We start from the raw sequence: 20,801 nt of genomic DNA, 5'->3' as shown, positions 1-20,801 counted from the left end.
TCTGCCATGCATGTGAGAGGGGTCAACCCAAAGCCCACTCACTCACCCTATATTGAAAGGATTCATGACTCAGCACAGATTATGGGGAATCACACAACATGTGTGAGAGACAGGCAGTGTGAAGCCCCCTCAGCATGTTCAAGTGTTTTTTAGACTGGATAGCTCCAGCTCCAGCCTCAGGAAATAGCATAGTGGGCATGAGTGGTCTCTTTGTTCCAGCATAGCGAACTTGTTACTTCCACAGCCCAAACTGCTTTCTTGAAGTAAATCTGTATCACTTTGCACAGAGCTGTTCAGGCCTGTAATTTATGACTGTGCCATGTTTGGTAATTCCCTTTCTCCCTTCTGACTCTTGGAACTGTGTTTGCACTTCTTCAGTCTTCCCCTCACCAATATTCCAGGACTTTTCAAACATTACACTCTGAGACTCTGAGATCATTTTTAGATCTCCTTTAGTTATTAGCCCAGGTTTCCAGTTCTTATGTATCTCCTTCAGAATAATAATCTAATTGTTTAGTCATATAGGTCTCTTAAAATGTTCCCCAATTTTTGTTCGAATAGTTTGTGTCTCTGTTTTCAGTACCTTATTTTTCAGAATAGTCTATCCTTCTTAGGCTTGTTTATCCATTAAGATTTTGAACTATGGTATGCTGTCCACCTTAATTTTTTCCCCTAAACATCTGTCATCCTGAACTCCAAAGTATGACTGACTTCTTTTAGCATTTTTTTACCTAGTTATCTTGAACTTTGAGGAAATAGTGATTTTATATTAATGAATGCTTTAATGAATTTCAGCACTGAATATATTTTCTCATCACACTTTATTTCAGAGTTGATCTTCTATGAGAGTGCAAAGGATAGATGTTTGAAATACCAGGCAATCTGAATTTCTTTAATGACATTTTTAGAAAAAAGAACCCCAAATTTTACGTTAAATGACTGGCTACATGATGCACCATAGTAATTTACCTCTTAGTGCTACTTGGGGTTTTGCCAATTGTCTTGGGACCCTGTCAGGGAATGCTTTAATTGCAAAAACCTGAGAATGCCTGAGGCATTTTCTATCCCCAAAGTTTCAGGGATTTCCATTATGAGTGTATAATTTAGAGGCATTCCTCAGCAAATAGTTATTTGGAATTCATTGTTCAATTCACTAGTAGTGTTTAAGAAGCTCCAGTATCAACTTGATAGCCAGAATGTTGCATTTGGAAAAACTTCAAGGAGCCTGGCTCTTGAGGTTGATCTATAATGAATGCTAAATAAAAATGAAAGAAGCATCTGAGACCACCATAATTTGTGGACCCTTTTAAAGCCAACAAAAATATTATATTTGGAAAAAGGTCTACTCTTATATTCACTGAAGTTTTTGGAAGAGCTGACTGCAAACAGATTTTCATGGCCCCTGCGTGGACTTATGTCAAGCTGTATTCAATGAAAGCTGACAAGCTGACAGATTTGATCTGTCAGTGGAATATGGGGAAAGGAAGATGTCTCTTACGTCTGTATCAGAGACACAGTTACAAAATATAAGGTCATGATTGTGCCAGGAAAATTCTTGAAAATAGTATCTATCTATATCTGGATCATATTCTGATATTGTACTACACTGAAGTGCAAACATACAGTTCACACTGAAGCAAATTCTAGTTTGAATATCTTTTGTCGTAAGTACTTAACATGTTTATTTTTAAGGGGAACCCTTAAATAATGTTAACACTAGAAGTATACACAAAATAGGAAAAGTGGTTTGTTTCAAACCCAGAAGAAACCATCATGTTCCAGAAGTTTTGTCAAAATTGTTTCAAGTCAGCCACACTTTGGCAGAACTGAATCCCAGAATTCTGGTTGTGCTGGTTTTCAGAAAAAACAAAATTTAGACAGAGAAAGTGGGGCAAGGCTGGTGTCTATTGCCCTCTCTTTCCCTTCCTTATTCCCAGTGTAGCATACATAAATGATCGTTAATTTAAAAAAAAGTTTAAAAAGCAAAGCAAACAAAAAAGATGAAAAAAAATCATAATAAAAAGGGCATACTGGTGGCCCTTCCTCCCTCCCCTCCATCTTCCCTCCCTCTTCCCTCCCTCTTCCTCCCTCCCTCCCTCCCTTCCCCACTTTTTCCCCCAGCTACTAATGCTACTTAAATATTTTTATATTATGCTTTGGACATTATTACTAATTTCTGTTTGGATCTTTTTGACTAGTATTATTTTTTTAAAAAACGGTCTCTCTTTTTCTTCAAAAACCATATTCTAAGTGTCTCAGCTTGCCTTGCTGTGTGATATGTTGTATATAAGGGAACCATTGCTGCTTGAATTTGGTTAGACTTCTCCTATAAATATACACAGTCAATTTTTCCATTGCCACATATTTTTTATTTTAGTCTCCCTATCTAGTATTGATGGCAAGGTTTCTCTTTTCCAGTGTTATGCCAAAATGATTCTTGCTGCTGTCAGCATATATTTAATAAACTGTGTTGTCTTTCATTTTTATTTTCTGGGATCATACGTAATAAAAATATTTGTGGTTTTAATTTGAACGTTATTTTCAGAATTTTCTAAATGTTTTGATGTATTTCTTTCCAGTATTTTGAGTCATTTTGCATAACTACCATATATGATAAAACATTCCTTCTTTGTTGTGGCATTTCCAACATTTATTGTTGTATGATTTATCCATCCCTGATGGAAATATATACTATCTGTAGAACATTTGTACCAATTTTCCCTCAAATCATAATGGTGTAAATTTTATTAATTTTTCCATTGTTCCACTGTTAACTACTTCTTTGAAATTTTGCATCCATTTTATCACTGAGTTTTTTGTTTGTTCTGGCTCTGTGTCATATTTAAGTAACAATTTGTAAATATGTCTTAATAAATTATCTTGATCCTATATAAGTATTTCAAATTCTGTCATCTTTCTTGGGGTCCTACCTTCTTTAAGATAACATTAAGGGTTCTGCTAGTTTCTCTTCTAGCTTTTTATAATATAGGGCTGTCAGCCTATCTGGGCTTGGTAGCTTACTAATTTTAATTTCCTTTATTGCTTCTTTTATCTCTTGAGTTGTTATTAATTTGCTTAATATTTCTTCAGATATGTTTTTCAGTAAATTCTTTAGGCTCTGAGTTTGCAATGTTTCCAAATTTCCTTTGTCAATTTTATGCCTGAAATAAAATTCCTTAAAATTTTTCAAGGGCTTCTATCTCTGATCCTCTTTTGTTCTCTTTCTCTGTTATCATCCTTCTTTCTTTTTCTTTTCTAATTTGACATGCCAGAAGTTTCTCTGGCTTGTTTACATTTGCAGAATGGTTTTGACATATTTTATCTTCTTTTGAAATTCTGCTGTTTCCAATAAATCTAATTGCTGTTTAACTTTATTTAACTCTTCCAGTGCTTGTCGATCTGAATTGGTTTCATGAATCTCTTCTACTTCCTTTATTTTCTCTTCTAATTGTAATTTCCATCTATTAACTTCTTTTTTCTGATTAACTGCATGCCTTATTAAGATTCCTCTCATATTAGCCTTACTTGTCTTCCATATAGTTGTCTCTGACATTTGTGTCTTGTATTTTAGGATGATAAAGAATAAGACTTAACAGTCTTCATAACATCCTTTCAACAGTTGGAGTAATGCAATCACTTCCTACTTCTACTTTCTCTTTTCAAGGCTAAACATTTCCAACTCCGTTGATCTCATCATTTGACATAATTTCTAGTTCCCTGATCATTCCTGTTGCGTTACATTTATCTTTTTTGGAGACACATCACACTTATATTCAGTTTATGATCAACTAATATTCCCAGATTTTTTCAAAAGTACAATTACTGAGCCAGACATTTCCCCATTCTGTACCTGTGTATTCTATTTCTGTTTTCTAAACTTTGCATGTCTCTCTTATTCTAAAGGATATATGTAACTCCATATCTAAAGATGGTTTCTTTATAAGTTACAAAAATAATTTTAAATGTACTGCCCAACAGAGATAGCATAAAACCATTTGGTTATTTATTAAGTACAGTTACCATTTTCGTTGATCTCAACCAAATAACTGCAAAATAATTATCAATACATCTTTGCTTTCTTTTTCTTAAATGTGCCCTCTTTCAGGAAAAACAAACTAACCAGATTTTGAATGCCTAATAAACTGGTTACTTGAAAATTCAAATGAATAATTGTACTGCCTTTCATGTCTTAATTTTAAGACATGAAATAGAAATAAAGAAAATCTGTCACTACATGGGAAAATATAAAGGCCTTATTGTTCTAATACTTTTTGAGTTGAGCTTATTTCTTAGGAGATAGTTATATGGTTTGATGACATAGTCAGGTTTTTCTTTTCCCCAGGTGAATGAAGACAAAGTATATTTTGACTCAGTTGAGGGATTTCTAGAGGAACAGGGATGCTTTCAAAAAGAGAAATTTAAACTGATCAATCAGTATATTGGGTGGCCTATTTAGGCATCTCCCTGTTGATTGCTATGAGGCTGAGCTACAGCTTTGAGGTAGCCATTATGGGATGAAGTCTAGATTTATGACAAATATTAAACTGCCCAAATAATGCTGGCTTTTCAGTGGTGAATCTATATGATGTCAAGGATGGTCCTGTTGCATAGTTCTTGTGCATAGGAAGAGACAATATATTTAGGAGTAAAATTAATTTTGACTTGGTAAGTGCATATGCAAAATCACCATTAGTATGCTCCTTTCCTGAATTATAAGGTGTATAAAGGTAGGTTCTTTCAGTTTTCAATAGTAGCACCTTTCAATATCTCTATTTGTTATATTGCCTTTCCTATAAGGAGTTTTGGAGGAGCTTTGATTATATCACAAGTGTTATTCTCACAACAAGTGTTACTAGCACTGGATAGTGACATTGTTAAGATAGTGATATATTTACAAAAAGATGAAACATGTAAATGTCAAAATTACAGGTAGGGGTGGTTTGAAGTGTAAATATATTAGCACCATATCTGTGTTAATGAACTTAGCTTCTGATTATCCCTAAATCAGTAATGCAGGAGGCCATCTAGGGATCTGGTGACATCTCTGAAATAGATGTGACCCATTTTTCATTTTCTTCAGGATTTTAAAAGTGAGGCTTTTAACTGCTTCCATTCCCATCCTTAAAATCCCCTAACTTCCCTAATAAATGGTGCAAAATTAGATATATTTTAATTTCTATAATTCATCAGCAATATTTTACATGCATAAGTCATAAATTAGTAGATTCTCTCTGTGTGTGCACATGCACATGCATTAACCTTGGTTTCCTTATCCATAGTTTTGCATATCTGTGACTGATAATATGAGATCAAACCTCCATATACATATAGCTTTTTTGTATACCTGTAATTCTGCCCTTTTTTTGTTTTTTGTCACTTTAAGCATGTGCAAAAAGGTGGACAGGCTTTGGACATGTATGAGGTAAACTTTTTAAGAGTCAAAATTAAGTCATTTGTGCAAAGTGCCTGAATTTGCTGCTGCTGCTGTTCCTCGTCATTTGGTAGCAGCAGATCTTGCTGGGTGTGCTCAGACATGAGGCTCCACACAGCTTCCTCATAAAAACTGCCCTTCTTTGGAGTGGTGATAGCAGTACTAGTTTTTGTTTATTATGTGCTTATAACTAAATGCAGTATAGACATAAAATAACAACTGAAACAGTAATATCAATAGAAGCGAATATGAAACAGTAATATATTGCAGTTAATCATAATATCCTATCATAATATCATCCTTTAAACTAAAAGGATGATAATATCCTCTTAAATAAGGCTATAATATGTAACAATAACAACCTCTAAACATTTAAAATGAAACAACTTCATAGGGGATAATGAAAAAGAAGTGCTTTAGTGCTTTTGAAATTGTAAGTGATCTGATCCCAAGTGTAAGTTTATCCTACAGAACTGGACCCAGATGAGAAAAAACTCTTAACTGTGCCCATACACAGGGCACAATGTGTCAGTGCCATCAATTTGTACTGGTATCTTTCTCAAATTCCCAGCCATTGTAATAACTGGTAATAAACAAAAGGTGCAGGAAAAATAAAGAGTATCCACAGTAATACAAGGTAACATTCTAGACATAAATCAAGCAGTGGAGTGAGGTCTTGGGTAACCCAACTAAAAGGATACTACAATACTCCAAGCATGACACAATCAGGGCATGAACTAAGAGGGAAGTTGGGTGATGATAGAGGGAGTTGCCCTGTTGCACTATGAGGTTCTTGCATAAGTAGCAGTTGCATCAGTTGCACCAATGGATGCTAGCACTGCTCAACTACCATTCATAGGCAACATTAGTGTCCAGGGCCATGAACAAGAAAAGCAGTTTCTCTCAAGCATGCAGATAGATGCTAATGTTGTCCGTAAGTTACTTAAGCTGTGCAGAGGAAGAAGGCTGGCTGCTACAACGATGCCACGTGTAGCTTTGCAACCAGGCCTACCTAGAGATATTTGCCATAACTGGGCAAGGAGAAGAAGCAAATATAGGAACAATAATGCTAGGGGAGAAGGAGGAAGTGCTTCATGGGAGGAAAAGGAAAACCATTGGCTCCAGAATCTAATACCTCAATTCAAGATTTCAGTATTACTGGCATCGTTATCTCTAGTGTTATGCTGATATGGAACTTTTGTGAATAACGAAGGTCCCATGTACACATGCACATACAGAGAGATTTGGACTGCAAAAATCCAGCCTGGGCAGCCCCCAGATGGCAGCAAAGAGTTAGAATTGTCTGTATCTAAAAACACAAAAATGCCCATTCTCTCCTCTTTTGCTCAATCTCCTCATAGAAATGTTAGCATGGAATTTTAGGAAGAACAATAATATTCAGGATCTTAATATAAAAACAGAATGTCATATAATACATTTGCAAAGGATGTGCTCATTTTCCCTCAAAATCCTAAAAGAAATATACAGTAATTTGATTGCATTTTTTAATTAAATGTTATAGAGTAGCTGGTTTAGAAGTTAATTTTGATAAGTTGTCTACTATGTTAATTAATATCAAGAGTCACGGAGACAGCTTCAGTAATCTACCAGACTTCATATCACTCCAGGTACGTTTAGATATTTAGGAGTAATTACTACAAAGTATTGGCACTAGTTGCTAAGATATAATGACTCTCTTCTGTTCAAAGTTTAAACTGAATATAAGTCATGTCAACTTCTTTTATTAATTTACTTGGTAGAATAGTTGCATGCAAAATGACTGTTCTTGCTAGGATTTTACTTTTGTTTCAAGCAGTCACAATTCCATTGTATGTAGAGCATTTGGCTCTACACCAACCACCCTCCTTAATTTGCTGAGCCTGCAGTGAAAGCAAAGCTAGAGTATCTCTACTATGGCTCCGTTTAATTGTCTTAATATATGGCATTTGATTACATTTTAAATATCCAGGTTTTGGGGGGATTTTGTAGTGATCTGCATCTCAGGTTTGTTGAGCTCATCCAAGATAAAATGAGGTGAATGAAGCAAGAGTTAATGAGTTAATTTTATCCTCAAGTATAGTTAATTTATGAGGAAGTAACATTTCTATATTGCTTCCTGCAATTACAAATTACATCTTTGTTCTTGAACCATCTGTGCTGTGAAAACAGAGGCATCTGTGTAGTTCAGATGGATCCAGAAAGACTAAAGGAACTTATTGGGCTGGGGGGCGGAGGAGGAGAGATTCTTCCCCATCCTTCTCCACATTCTGCTTCTCCATTCTTAGTTTGACTTGCAGGTCTGTCCATATGAATATTTATGTACATAGATGTACACCTTATAGCTTTAGCAAATTTCATTCAGTTTTGTGCGGAAATAGTAGTTGTGGTATTGGGTTTTACTAAGTTGTCATCATGCTAAATATATGGAGACAAACGCACAACTGGGTTTTCTAAACCTGGTCTGACACTATTCCAGCCTCTTTACCTATCTCCTTCTCCTTCCTTTACAATACTGGGATCTTGACTTACTTTGGCAGTTAGCTGTGTATGTCATAGAGTTGCCATGGAAACAGTATTCAGCACACTGCTTTCTCTCTGCCTTTCCTATCCCACCCTCTTCTTTTTCTGAAGCCTGTTGCCATGGAAAAACTTATAATCTGCCATAATTTTCAATATTCTTCCCCTCCCCCATTTTGATTTATTTTATTGAGATAAACACACATTAAGGTGTTTTATCTTCAGGAAAGCTAGAGGTAGGGTTGCAATTCCCTTTTTCTTAAAAATAACAATACCTAATGCTGGTGGATGAGGACTTTCTTCATGAAGTCTGAAGAATTCATATTAGAGAAACATGTGTGTATGTGTATGTGTCAGAAAAAAGGCATGGGGAAGAGTAGGAAGGTCCCAAGTGCACAAATGCATATGGGGGACTTTGGGCACATCACTGAATATTGGCTGAGGTCATACATTGTGCTGAATCATAATGTTATTCCTTTGATTTTGGCTTAGTGTGTCACTGAATGTAACCAATTCTTTATGGCTTAGTTCAACATGTGAATACTAACTGCGGGTTATTCAATAAAGCACGGTTATGCAAGTTGTGACTTAGTATGATGTAGGAACACAGTCAATGTGTGATCTGAAAGATAGTCTCCAAGATCCTGTTATAAATTATGGAATATTTCTTGGTCTATAATGCTGCCCCTCAGCTTCTCTACATTTGCCAATACAGCTCAGTGATACACTTGACAGGTACATCCAGAGAGGCATGCTAGGTGATACTGCATAGGGTTTGCTGGTATGCATCTCAGTTTCATTGCCACAACCATTTGAAACTACAAAATCAGTAAAATATAATATTCTTCTGGCTATCAATCCATTAGCATAGCACCATGTATTGATACACCTAGTATTTCATAGGAATCCCAAGAGGTTTCTCAGAGAAAAATCTGAGCCAGTCTTAAAGTCAGTTTATTCACATGTACCAGGTCATGTTAATTTTCTTTATCCTGCCTCATGTTCAACTATGTTGCATTTCCAAATTTCCTAATCTTATTTTAGGAGAAAAGGTAGAGAAGGGTGGGGTCATAAACAGCAAGGAAACATTTGTGAGAGATAGAATAGAAAGTACTGTTTATTTGTTTTTTTAGAGTTGATGGAGTAAAGAAAAACTCTGTTAGTAGATGAGCAGGAAAGATGAAAATAGGATAAGCATCGTAGTAGAAAATAGGGTAAAAAGAAAAATGTCTGTGATTCAGTGCTGGTGAGAATGGGGAACCACTGATTGTTCCAAGTAAAACAATGGCAGTTTAAATAAGCATGACAATGAGAATGAAAGTAACTAATTGAGATGGGATGGAGAAGCAAAGCCAGGTGAAAAGAATGTCTGAATTGCTCAATGCAGGTGGTGCTTCAACAGATGGTAGGTGATTCTTGAGTTCTACCTTAGAAACATATTTGTCTAAGTGAGGTGACTTGTTCCTTTTCCAATCAGGAATTTTTCACACACACACCACAATAGGTAAAATTTAATTTGTATAGTTAAGGTCTTTTAAAATGGTACAAAACCTTATAGATACATACTTAATAATAAGTTAGGTCATTCTGATGAGTAGCTCAGTTTATTGCTTCCCATAAATGTTCTCTTGTTTTATAAGGTAAATCATGAATACCTAGTGTCAAGAAAATGGATAAGAAAATGAAAAAAAAAAATAGTTTAAAAAGTGAGTTGGCTAGGAAGGAGTAAACAGATTAAATGCAAAATAATTTTGAAAGCATAGAAGAACATGTTTCTATGGAAACAGCAACCCACAAAGGGAGAAACTGTAAGAATAGAGAAGGGGGGGATTGAGAAAGGTGGAACAGCCATGTTCATATTCTTATATTACACTGATAAATCATTATTTATGGCTTTTAATTGACAATTAACAATTAAAATATCAATGGGTTGACATTGATACTCTTCAAGCTTATATGTAAAAGAAGACAAATCAATGATGACAAACTGAGGTAACCATTTAAGCTGCTTAATTTATTAATCTTTTCAGGTCTGAACCATGAATGATACCTACTTTCAGGTCTAGATGTTCATGTTTTAGTACAGGAAACCCCATTTTTTTTCATTGCTGTTATTTAGTACCCTAATTTTGTAGTTCACTAAATTGATGTTATTATTCTGATGGTGAGTAGAGCAGCAGTAGCTCTTCCATTAAATCTGAAGGGGATTTCAGTGTAGCAGTGCTGGAATTTTTGTCCTTTTTTGATTTGGTCAGTAAGAATTTATGGATTAAGAATACTTCACTCACTGTGAAATAAGAGTGCATACAGGGTATAAACAATTGGGTATAAAGCAGCTATATCCATCTTTTTCACTGCCCATCACTTCTGGTTAAGTATATGTAATATAAATCTTTGAGTTGTAATGGTGTATATAATGTGTAGGTTATATTTTCACTCTTAATTTTTAAAATGGGAATGATTCAATTTTTCTTAACAGAATTGTAGAAGCAAAGTAGCACAGAGTTGCCTGAGATACAACTTTAGTGACTGTAGCACCAAAAACATTTGATTCCTTAACAAATATTATACAAATCTGTTTTTAAAATTCAGTTAATCACAATGATATGTACTTAATATAAAGCTAGATATCTTTTTTTTTTTTTAGACTTGGTAGCATCCTACAGGCTATTGTTTTTTCTTTAACTCTCTTCTCACAGCTGCTTTCAAGCAACCTTGTGATATTGTTAAACTACAACTTCTAGCATCCCTGAAAAGGATGAACAATAGTGTGGGATGTTGGGAATTATAGTTAAACAGCACCTGTGTGCCTCAGGTTACCTACTCCTGGCATATTATAAAATGTCAGTCTCCAGCATGGTCATAGAATCATGGAATACTTCAGCCTGATAGATAACTACTTACCTAGCCGGGTAATGAAACGTTTGCAAGAAAACAACCAAGCTCAGAGAACCCCAAGGGCTCCACAGATAACTACTTTGTAGTTCTGTGTTTTTTAGGACGGAAAAAAGTTGTTCTGTTCCCAGGGGCATGCTGAATGGTCTCCTTTTGCACATACCTAGGCTCAGTTTCTGACTAGTTGCTTCTTTGCAGTATCCTGCACTTATTTGTCCTCCTTGCATTATCTCTTGTTATAAAACAACAGAAACAACAGAAACATAAACTATGGAAGTCTATCACTGTTCCACAATTTTGCTCCCCAATAAGTCCAATACGTGTTAAACGATAATTGTTTGGAGCTGGGGGCCAGTTCATGGTCCCTCAGAATGTTAGGGGGCCGGACTATAATTTGAAAAAAACATGAGAGGAGGAGGAGAGCCACCGGACCTGGCATACCTGTCATGTAGAATAGTCCGGCTCTGCAATCTCCCTCCTCGTGCATTACCTGCAGCTCCCGACACAGCCCTGACACTTCCGCTTCTGACAGACAGCAGCGGCAGCCAATCAGGTGGGCGGGCCGGATAAATGACCCTGGCGGGCCGTATCTGGCCCGCGGGCCGTACTTTGAGAACCCCTGGTCTAAATGGAATGGGAAGAAAAAGAAATCATATGCTGATTCAATTTTTCAAGAGTCTAAAAGTACACATGTAATCAATTGTTAAGTGATCATTTATTAAAATTTAGATATTCCCAAATGTGCACAATAGTTATAATTCTCAGCATCTTTCTTCTTCATTCACCAAAATATCTTTATTTCCTGTGATTTGTACTTTGCCTGTATTACCCACCATAATATAGCTTTTCTGTTTTTTTCTTTTTTAATTGATACATTGTATTCTGTCACTATCGATAAAAAGTGACCACTCTTCACTGTCAGCATTAATACTGAAACTAGGTGAAGAATATTTATTTATTTTTAATTGCTGGTTAGCTAATGTGGAAATAAGCATATGGTTTTCAGAATGGCTGCTCCTGCTGGCTGCTAGTGGCAAAACACTAATGGCAAGGGGGGAGGGACCCTTCTACTGCTGAACTGGGGCACTTTTTAAATTACTTAACCAATATTATTCAAGGATACATCTGAATTCAGAATCCAGATCAGCATCTGAGACAATGTAAAGCCATGATAGCTTGTTTAAAAGTGTTTTTTCCCCCAAATTAACTTCATTGTATAATAATGCCATTTAAACTATTACAATTGCTTTCTGTAGCCAATCTCATTTAGACCTCTAGGGTTAAAATAATCAGTCCAAGCCATTTGACTTTTTTGCCTGTGTAGCTCTCTACATATATAAATCATCTGCTGATTTGTAGATCCTATATATGTTTTCTTCAGTAATTGGGGAATGCTTCCAATATTAACAGAACAATGGCATCATGTTTTCCTTCACATTACTGCTGCACAGTATGTCAAGAACATTCATACAATAGCCAGAGTTGAGTAAGTATCTTTCTTATACCGTAAGATCAAAGGTGCATCTAATCCCAATACTGGCCCAATACAGAATAGGAAGGAAAAGAGCTCCATCCTGCTCTATCTGCTGGGGGTGACATTAATAAGATTCTGTGAAATGGTTCATCACAACGCCGATAATACATTAGATGGTGAGGGGCAGGGAGAGCTATTGTTACTAGTTAAACATTTGGCAGGCACAACCAAGATTTGTTTTCTATTCCTACAAAAGGGAGTGATAGAGAACCAAAAAAATGTCAATCATAACTCCTCTGTTTCTGTGGCCTATGAGGGAAGTCTATGATGAAAACATTTGATGGAACCACCTCATGACAGTGCATATTATATGCCACAATCATGGAAAATATATTTATTTATTTTATTTTATTTTTTTTAATCTGTGCTCAGTCGTTACCGACTCTGCAGTGACTGCTTGGACAAGTCCTTGCAGTTTTCAAGGCAATTGTTTCGGAAGTGGTTTGCCAGAGCCTCCTTCCTAGAGCAGAGCCCAGCTGGCGAGCGCAGGAGGCGGGGTTTCCGTTGCTTCGCGGCCTTTTCGGGCGCGCACGGTTTTTCGTGCTTACCGGCAACTGCTAGATGGATTAGACAGCCCAGTATTTTTATTAATGACCTGAATGAAATGATTGAAAGAATGATTATCAAATTTGCAAATAAGATAAAGCTAAGAGGTGTGGCTAACACTTTAGAAGAGAGAGAAAATATTCAAAAAGATCTCAGCAGGTGAAATTTAACAAGAAAATATAAAGTCCTGCATCTGAGAAGGAAAAAAAAAATGAAAGAAGTATAGGATGGGGAAGACCTGGCATATGAAACTGGGAGTTCTGGTCCTGTAAATCACAAGTTGAATATAAGCCAACAGTGTGATGCACCTTTTAAAAAGGTATATGCTGTTTAGGGAGGTAATAATAGGTTCAGGTATTAACTTGGAGTCCAGATCCTGGGATACAATTGCCCCACACTACTCTGGCTTGGTTAGGCCCTACTTGGAATACAATGTCGAGTTCTGGATACCAGAATGGGTGGAAACTATGGGATAGTAAATTCAGGTTAGAGATTCAAACAATTTTCCTGATGGTAAGAGCTGTCAACCAGTGGAGCAGAGGGCCTTATGAAATGGTACCTTCCCTTTACTAATGGATAGCTCTCTTTCTGAAATGCTTTAGCACATCCTGCACTAAGTAGAGGATTAAACTAGATGACTTCTGTGATCTCTTCCAACTCTATGATTCTGTGAAATTGGCTCAAAGTGTTTGCAGGAATATTCTTTTCAGATGATGGGCAGTATAAAGTCCATTAATACAGCTTTTCGTATGTATGTCTCAGGTGGTTGTAGCACACGCTAATCTCACTGAAGATTGAAGCTAAGCAAGGTTGGGCATAGGTAGCACTTGAATGGGCTTCAATCACCAGTTGAATGGGAAATGGAAAATGGAAAAGATCTCATAGATGAAAGTAATGGCAAACCACTCCCAAACTGTTCATGAATGTTTTTATGCCACCACCAACAGGGGAGTTTAACTTCAAGGTATATTTACCTTTTTTATATCTATACACAGATACATACTATTATAGAGGCTTCCATTGGCATGCTGCTGAAACATAAAATTTTAAAAATAACACTATGCAGTTGTGTTATATAAAAAATCCTAGGATTGTGAAAAGTTGGTAGCTCAATATAGACTTGATTGTGATTCTTAATGTTTGTAAATAGTATTCTGAAGTAAGGTTTTTAAAAAATGAAAAAAAATAGGTCATATCAACAAATCCCTAGGATTAAATACTTCTGGAAAGTATTTTGAAAGCCCCTAGGAGGAGAGCAAAAATAAGACAAAACAAGGACCTTTAGTGTTTGTTGAAACAATATTAAGGCTTTTGATGGCTTTTATTTTTGCAGTGAAGGTTTCATTTAAAGGAAATAAATGAGTGCAGTTGCCCAGGGAGTCCATCCAAGTATCATTCAATATTTAAAATAGGCAGGTAAATTAAAACTTTCATAATAGTTATGAAATAGGCAGAAAAAATTTACACTGGCATAGGCTGCAGTAAGAAAAAATTGGGGTTGGTGGGGTTAAAAAAAACCATGTTCCCTAACCTTGTTAATTCTTAAAAGAATTCTTGATCATACTTTCCAAATCAGCAAGTTTCAAAACCTTATATTATTGGATATCTGTTACTAACAACTATAAAAAGTAAGGAAGTCATTAGAGCCCTCAACCAGCCCTTACAACCTACAGCTTGTGACTTCATCCTTCTAACATTACTCACCCATATTTACCACCTACTGCACACATGTCTTCTATCTTCATACGCCTTCTGTCTGAGTTCAGGAACTGGGATTCTTTCCCAGTTCCTTCATTGTCCCCACCCACCCATGCTACAGCATGGAGGGATAGCATTTCAGGGTCTCTGTATGTGCGTGCACCCTCTTGTGCATGCCCACCATGTGTTTGTTCATAAATCACCAGTTTTCTAGATGTTAGTGTTATGTCAGAGGTCCCTCAATGGTGATATCATAGAGCAAATATTAATCTAGATTGTGGCCAGTGTGTGGCCTATGCTTCAGATTTTTTAATCATTTTCTATCACCCATCAATGTATCATACATATTTGTTTTCTCTCTGATATCTCATGAAAGAATGCTAGATACATCCTTGCTTTCAATACTTTATCCAACTGCTTGTGAAAAATCATACTTTCCCTGTTGCTCCCCATGCAACCTATTGGACATTCCTTCAGTATCTGTTCTTTTAATACCCCCTGACGTTATCTCAGTACAATTGTGTTGAACAGAGCCACTTAGTTAATATGGCAAGTTACCAATGATGGAGAACTGAAGTCTGTGATAGAGCTGAACATGACTTTTCTCTTAACTGGCTTTATTCAAGAGGAATTGTGCTTTACTGGTTTTATTTTCTTTTAAACCTCAGACTGCTATTTCTAATATGAGAAGAAATGAATTTGTATGTACTTGTTTTTTCTGACGTTCTCTGTACCAACATGTTGGTAAACTTGTTGAAGAAAACACGGTAACATTTCAATGAGGGAATGTGTTTAAATATTTGATATGTACTAACTTTCCAAAGAATTAAGGAATTCATTTGCTTTCTGAAGCATTAGCATTTCAAAGTGGGAGATTAAATCCTATCAGTGGAATGTGAAGCTGCTCTTAGAGAGCTCAGCATATACTTCCTAAATCAAGATCATAATAATTCTGTACTAATTAATGCCAGTTCTAATCAAGGCACTGCAGAATAAGGAAGAGCCAATGATAAAATATTTGCACTGGCCATTGGTCAGCAAACAGATAATGGGCTGATAGTTGTAAGATATAATAGACTGAGTTCTGTACACATGATTGTCTATTTAGGGTTAGGGTTAGGAATTTAGGAAATCTATTTAGGAAATGATGTTTTTTAGGAAACGTTTTAGAAAATCTGTGGATTTGATAATTTCTCAAAGTAAAGGAGGAATGAATTCTATTAATGCTTCGTCCAGCTTTTAGAAACTTCACAGTTTTCCAATATCACAACCTCAGGGTGCTTGGTAAATAGCATCCAGTATTCTGTCTTTAAAGTCCAACTTTTCACTATTTTTATAGATACATAGACAATGAGGGAATGAAAAATCCCAACTCTTTGGGCAATTTCACACTGCAGTCTAAATTGCTTGTTTCCTGTGCTATCCCAGCTGTTCCTGAAGCCAGCTTAACAACTTCCAGTCCAAACTACAGTGATTTGGCAACAGGGCCTGGTTGGTGCTCCATCTGGACTACAGCCCCTACAGGACCTGACTGACCATTCCCCTGCTTCTTGCAAGGAAGGCAAGCATCAGTGGCTGGCCTCTGTGCAAATGGGTCTATCAGTGCCTGCTTTCTCTTTCTAGGGATTGTTCTCTCCTCACTAGTCCCCATTCTTTTCCTTTGCCTTCCTAGTTGTTTGCACACATAGAAGCCTTCAATCCTTTACCCATGTTCTCTTCTTTGCCCTTAATACAGACCTTTTTTTTCCCCCTTCCTCTCCTTATTGTACCATGGTTGCCCTGATGCTTTCTGTTGGGGAAATTTTCTTACCTAACCAAAATAAAACAGAACCTGAGAGAATCAGTTGGCAAATTAATTTATTTGATCAAGCCTCAAATCAACCTCTTACAAAATGGAGGGTTGAAAGACAAAAAAATTCACAAATGGCTTCTCTTTTGTGCAACTCAATGTTCTGCCCCTTAGTGACATCATTATGTTTGCAATCCAACCTCTAACTACCTTATAAAACATGAAGAGAAGCTTGATTACATATGTATTATAGGCAAGCATGCCTGATGGTCCAATCATGCATACACATTCTTTGGAACTGGATCAAACAAGTCCCAGTCACTTTTGGCTAGCTGCCTGAAGTAAGTTGCAAAGTTTGTATTGAGTTGAGAAGTTAATTTGTGCTTGTTAGTTTAATAGAGCAAGGTTTGCTTTAGTAATCAAAGAAATGTTTTGTTCAAATGGGAAAGCTAAACTTACAAAACCTCTGGTCACTGAACAAGTGGTTGTAACCCAAGGACTACCTGTATACATATAAGTATAATGACATTTATTGGGACATCATTTTGTTGGGCTATTTTTTACATATGCATTTACATTTTCATATTCTATGCGTCTTACTTTCAGGAATGAATTCAAAAGTGAAAGAAAATGTCAACATATATGGAGCTCAACATTTTAAACTATTAATTGTTCAATTGTACATATATACCTAGAAGTAGTTCCACTGAATTTAGTTACATTTATTTCTGAGTAAACATCTCTAAAATAAATTATTAAAAAAAAAAATCAAGATTTGTAATTCAAGGTGATATTTTATTATTTTTCTTCCCTCAAATTTTTATTTGTTTATAAAATGTCTTTTTTAACACATAGTGGGATTTTTTTATTAAACATTGAATTATGCAGTGTATTTGTTAGAATATGCGTATTTGTTATTTACTCAATACTTTATATGATGAGCTAGAAAATAAAATATTAAATGGAAAAACAACTTAAGCAGTCCTTGGATTGAGATGTCAAAACTATATTTGTGATTGTTGTATCTGCTATCAGATAGAAGACTTTACCTCTAGTATGTTTAAGTTTTGCATGCCTGCTGTAGTCTATTGTATTACTTTTTTTAATAGAGAAAATAATTATGATCATTAATGATGACAATATTTCTTCACCATCATTTCGTAAATAAAAATAAATCATTTTTATTTACAAAATGATGGTAAAGAAATATTGCCTATTCAGGATGTCTAAGTTAAATAGTTATTATAGAATGAAATACCTCTTCATGTAATATAGGCACTCTCTTAAAAACAGAATTCCTGAGGATGAATAATTGACTTGCAAATTAAAATAAAATTTATTTGCCAATAAATTTAAATAAATAAATAAATTAGTATGAAAAACATTCCTATGCGTTGCTAAAATCAACTTAGTTGGATGAATTTGCTACACCTGATCAGCACATTTAAGCTTGCTACATATATATTTATTCTTGGTGATTCTTCATATTATAGGATGTGAGGGTGATCTGGCTGTGACATCTGTCACCCCATTCATTGCCAGGGTTGATTCAACTCATCTGGCTGGCTCTGCAGATGGTCCCTCCCTCCCTCCCTCCCTCCCCACTCCATGTGCTTGCCTCCTGAAACGGTGTGCTTGGTGGAAGAGGACAACCATCACAGACAGAAGGAGTGTGCCATTCTTTGGTCATACTCATTATAGTGAGAAGAATTAAGTAACAAGGATACATTTATAGAAATATCATAGTTAATGGTATTTCTAGCAAGATCTTGGTATGAATCAATGAGGAAAATGATCATAATGTCAGCAGGGCCTTTTTATGACATAGGTAAGACATACGTAGCTTCTTCTAAATTGAAAAAATGTTCTATGTATTCTCTCAGTTTTTCCTCCCTTCTTTCCCTCACTTCAACTTTTAGTTGATTTGCTGGCTGTTTCAGACAACTGTATTCAATGTTTTGTTTTAACTATCCAGCTTTTACAGCCTACAGAGAGTCTTATTATTTTTCTTAGTAGACACACTATGCATCCTAATTTTATTCACTATTTTTTTCTTTCTTTCTTTTTTAGATACCTGATTAATGTCACCTTTGAAGGAAGGAATTTGTCATTCAGTGAAGATGGCTATCAGATGCACCCTAAACTGGTTATCATCCTTCTGACCAAGACGAGAACATGGGATAGGGTATGATAAGTTTCTTACCTTTTGAACTGGAATTGGGGCAGAGATGTAAAGATATTCTTCCTTGGACTGTTACCAGGGAGCTCACCATCTCAGAGATTCCTTTGGGATATCTGGTTACTGGTTCATTTTGCAAATTTCTGATTACATTTTATTCCTCACTTTACTTATTTAAAACCTGACACTTTTTAATGCATAGAGCAGACTGCCACAGATCAATCAGTATAGAAAGACAGCATATTTTCTTGTATTGCAAGATTTCTGATAGAGGAAGACAGGCAAAATGACATGACCAAGATGGGTGGGTGGAATTTAGAAGAACTGATAGAATTGCCGGGGGGGTGGGGGGTTCTGTATTGCTAATCTAAAACCAACATAACCTTTTTTTGGTGAAGTCTTTCCCCAAGTGTTAGCAATTTAAAAGTTTTATTTATATGAAGAAAACCCATGTAACAGCTGATATGCAATTTTTCCTCCCTAGTTTGACAGATCTTTACTGAGTTTTGCCAGTCCAATGAATAAATGGCTTGTAAAGTTAACATACTAGTGAGATAAACCCTGACAGCAAGAAGATGCATGGGCAAGCAAGGTGGAATTAGTTCTATCTAAAGATTCATAAAGTTTTGACTAGCCATCATCAATTGCAAAGAGGCTGCAGTCAGTGCATGCCCACTTGACAATAAGCCCTGATTAACACAATCTGGTTTACACTGAATAAACATGAATAGAACTGCACTGTAAGCCCCACTAAGATCAGATTTTGAACTGCATATAAGAGCAATATTTCAGTTGGGTATACTGAACTTCCTGATGGGGAGTTCATAAATCATTAGCAATGTCACAAGGTACTCCAAGTAATGGCACTGAAGCAATAAATATAAAGCCAATGTTATTGTGCCCATCTTTCTTGAGAAACTTTGGTATCAATAGAGGAGAATATATATAGCTCAGGGTTGAACTGTAGAGTCCTTGGAGTTCTCTGAGCTTGGCTGTTTTCTTGCAGACGTTTCCTTATAGGAGTCATCTACAGCATACAGTGTAAGGACTGTAACAGCCACTATGTAGGACAGACAGGCAGAAGACTAGCAGAGTGCATCCATGAATACCAACTAGCAGTCAGAAGACACAATGAAAACTCCTTAATCTCACGACACATGGACAGACTCAACCATAGTTTCAACTGGCAAACTGTCAGCATTTTAGACCAAGCTAAATCCAAAAATGCAAGGGAATTCCTGGAAGCTTGGTATTCAGACAAGTCAGCCATCAACAGGCACATAGAGATAAACAACCTTTACACAGCATTCAAAAGAGACAATAAAAAGGGAACAAAAAGACCAGAACACCTCCTCACCAGCAATCAACACCCAGATATGCAGGGATTAACACCAGACAAACAATCAAGCAGTAAACAATACCCTAATTGAGGAACTACCAACTCAGATAATCAGACAGCAAACAACAGCCTAATCTAGGAACTACCAAGGAAAAAACAACATTCCCACCAACACTGGCAGAGCAAGCTACTGTATATAAACAGAGCAAACCTCACTCCCTTCTAGAACTGAAGTTGCTACCTAGTTGGTAATGAAACGGCAAGAAAACAACCAAGCCCAGAGAACCCCAAGGACTCTATAAACTTTGGTATGCTAAATAAGCTGCCAGAACCTGTTCGCTGCCCATTTCATAAATATCCGTGCCTTCATCATCTAGAGAGATCCCTTTATTTAAACCAGAATAAGTCTTCCTGTAATGATTTAACTGTATCAAAGCACACATGTACACATTAAAACTGCAATATATAATGATTTTTCTCAATACTTTGCTATGCCTTTTAAAAACTGAAACTTGGGGGGGGGGGGTTAAGAAAACAAATAGCATTCAATTTTCCTGAAGTAGCAAGAATTTTTCTTAGCCTTTCCACACAATAAAAATGTGTAGTTTGGACAGTAATTAAGTTTGGAATTAAATGTATTATAAATTGTCATAAAGCTGATATAATATTATCCTCCTATCTCACCTTTGAAAATTATTGTACATTAAAAGTAACTAGATGCTAAATGAGGTGCCGTCCCAGGTGTGGTTGCTAAATGAGGACTACCTGTACCTTGATAAAAATTCAAATGGCCACAATTGTCCTTGCTTTCAACAAAACAGATTGAAATTTGTTGGGGTTACAAATCGTTCTAAGAAAATTAGGACAGCCCAG

The 20,801-nt window shown here is 36.1% G+C and overlaps 1 protein-coding gene across 1 annotated transcript in view; it reads left to right on the top strand.

The window, feature by feature from the left end:
- The window catches only part of GRIN2B (glutamate ionotropic receptor NMDA type subunit 2B), a 222,320-nt gene that overhangs the window by 111,702 nt on the left and 89,817 nt on the right, over window positions 1-20,801 (top strand). Inside the window, exon 3 of the mRNA XM_088141546.1 lies at window positions 18,481-18,595. Within this exon, the coding sequence (XP_087997672.1) occupies window positions 18,481-18,595 (115 nt within the window). The remainder of the gene's footprint in view (window positions 1-18,480; window positions 18,596-20,801) is intronic.

Source organism: Python bivittatus, unplaced genomic scaffold (assembly GCF_059951505.1).
Source record: "Python bivittatus isolate LINGU-HERP-01145 unplaced genomic scaffold, Pbiv_v1 ctg000330_np1212, whole genome shotgun sequence".
Taxonomy (NCBI): Eukaryota; Metazoa; Chordata; class Lepidosauria; order Squamata; family Pythonidae; genus Python; species Python bivittatus.
The sequence above is the reverse complement of the archived record's forward strand: the minus strand, read 5'-3'. Positions and strand labels throughout refer to the sequence as shown.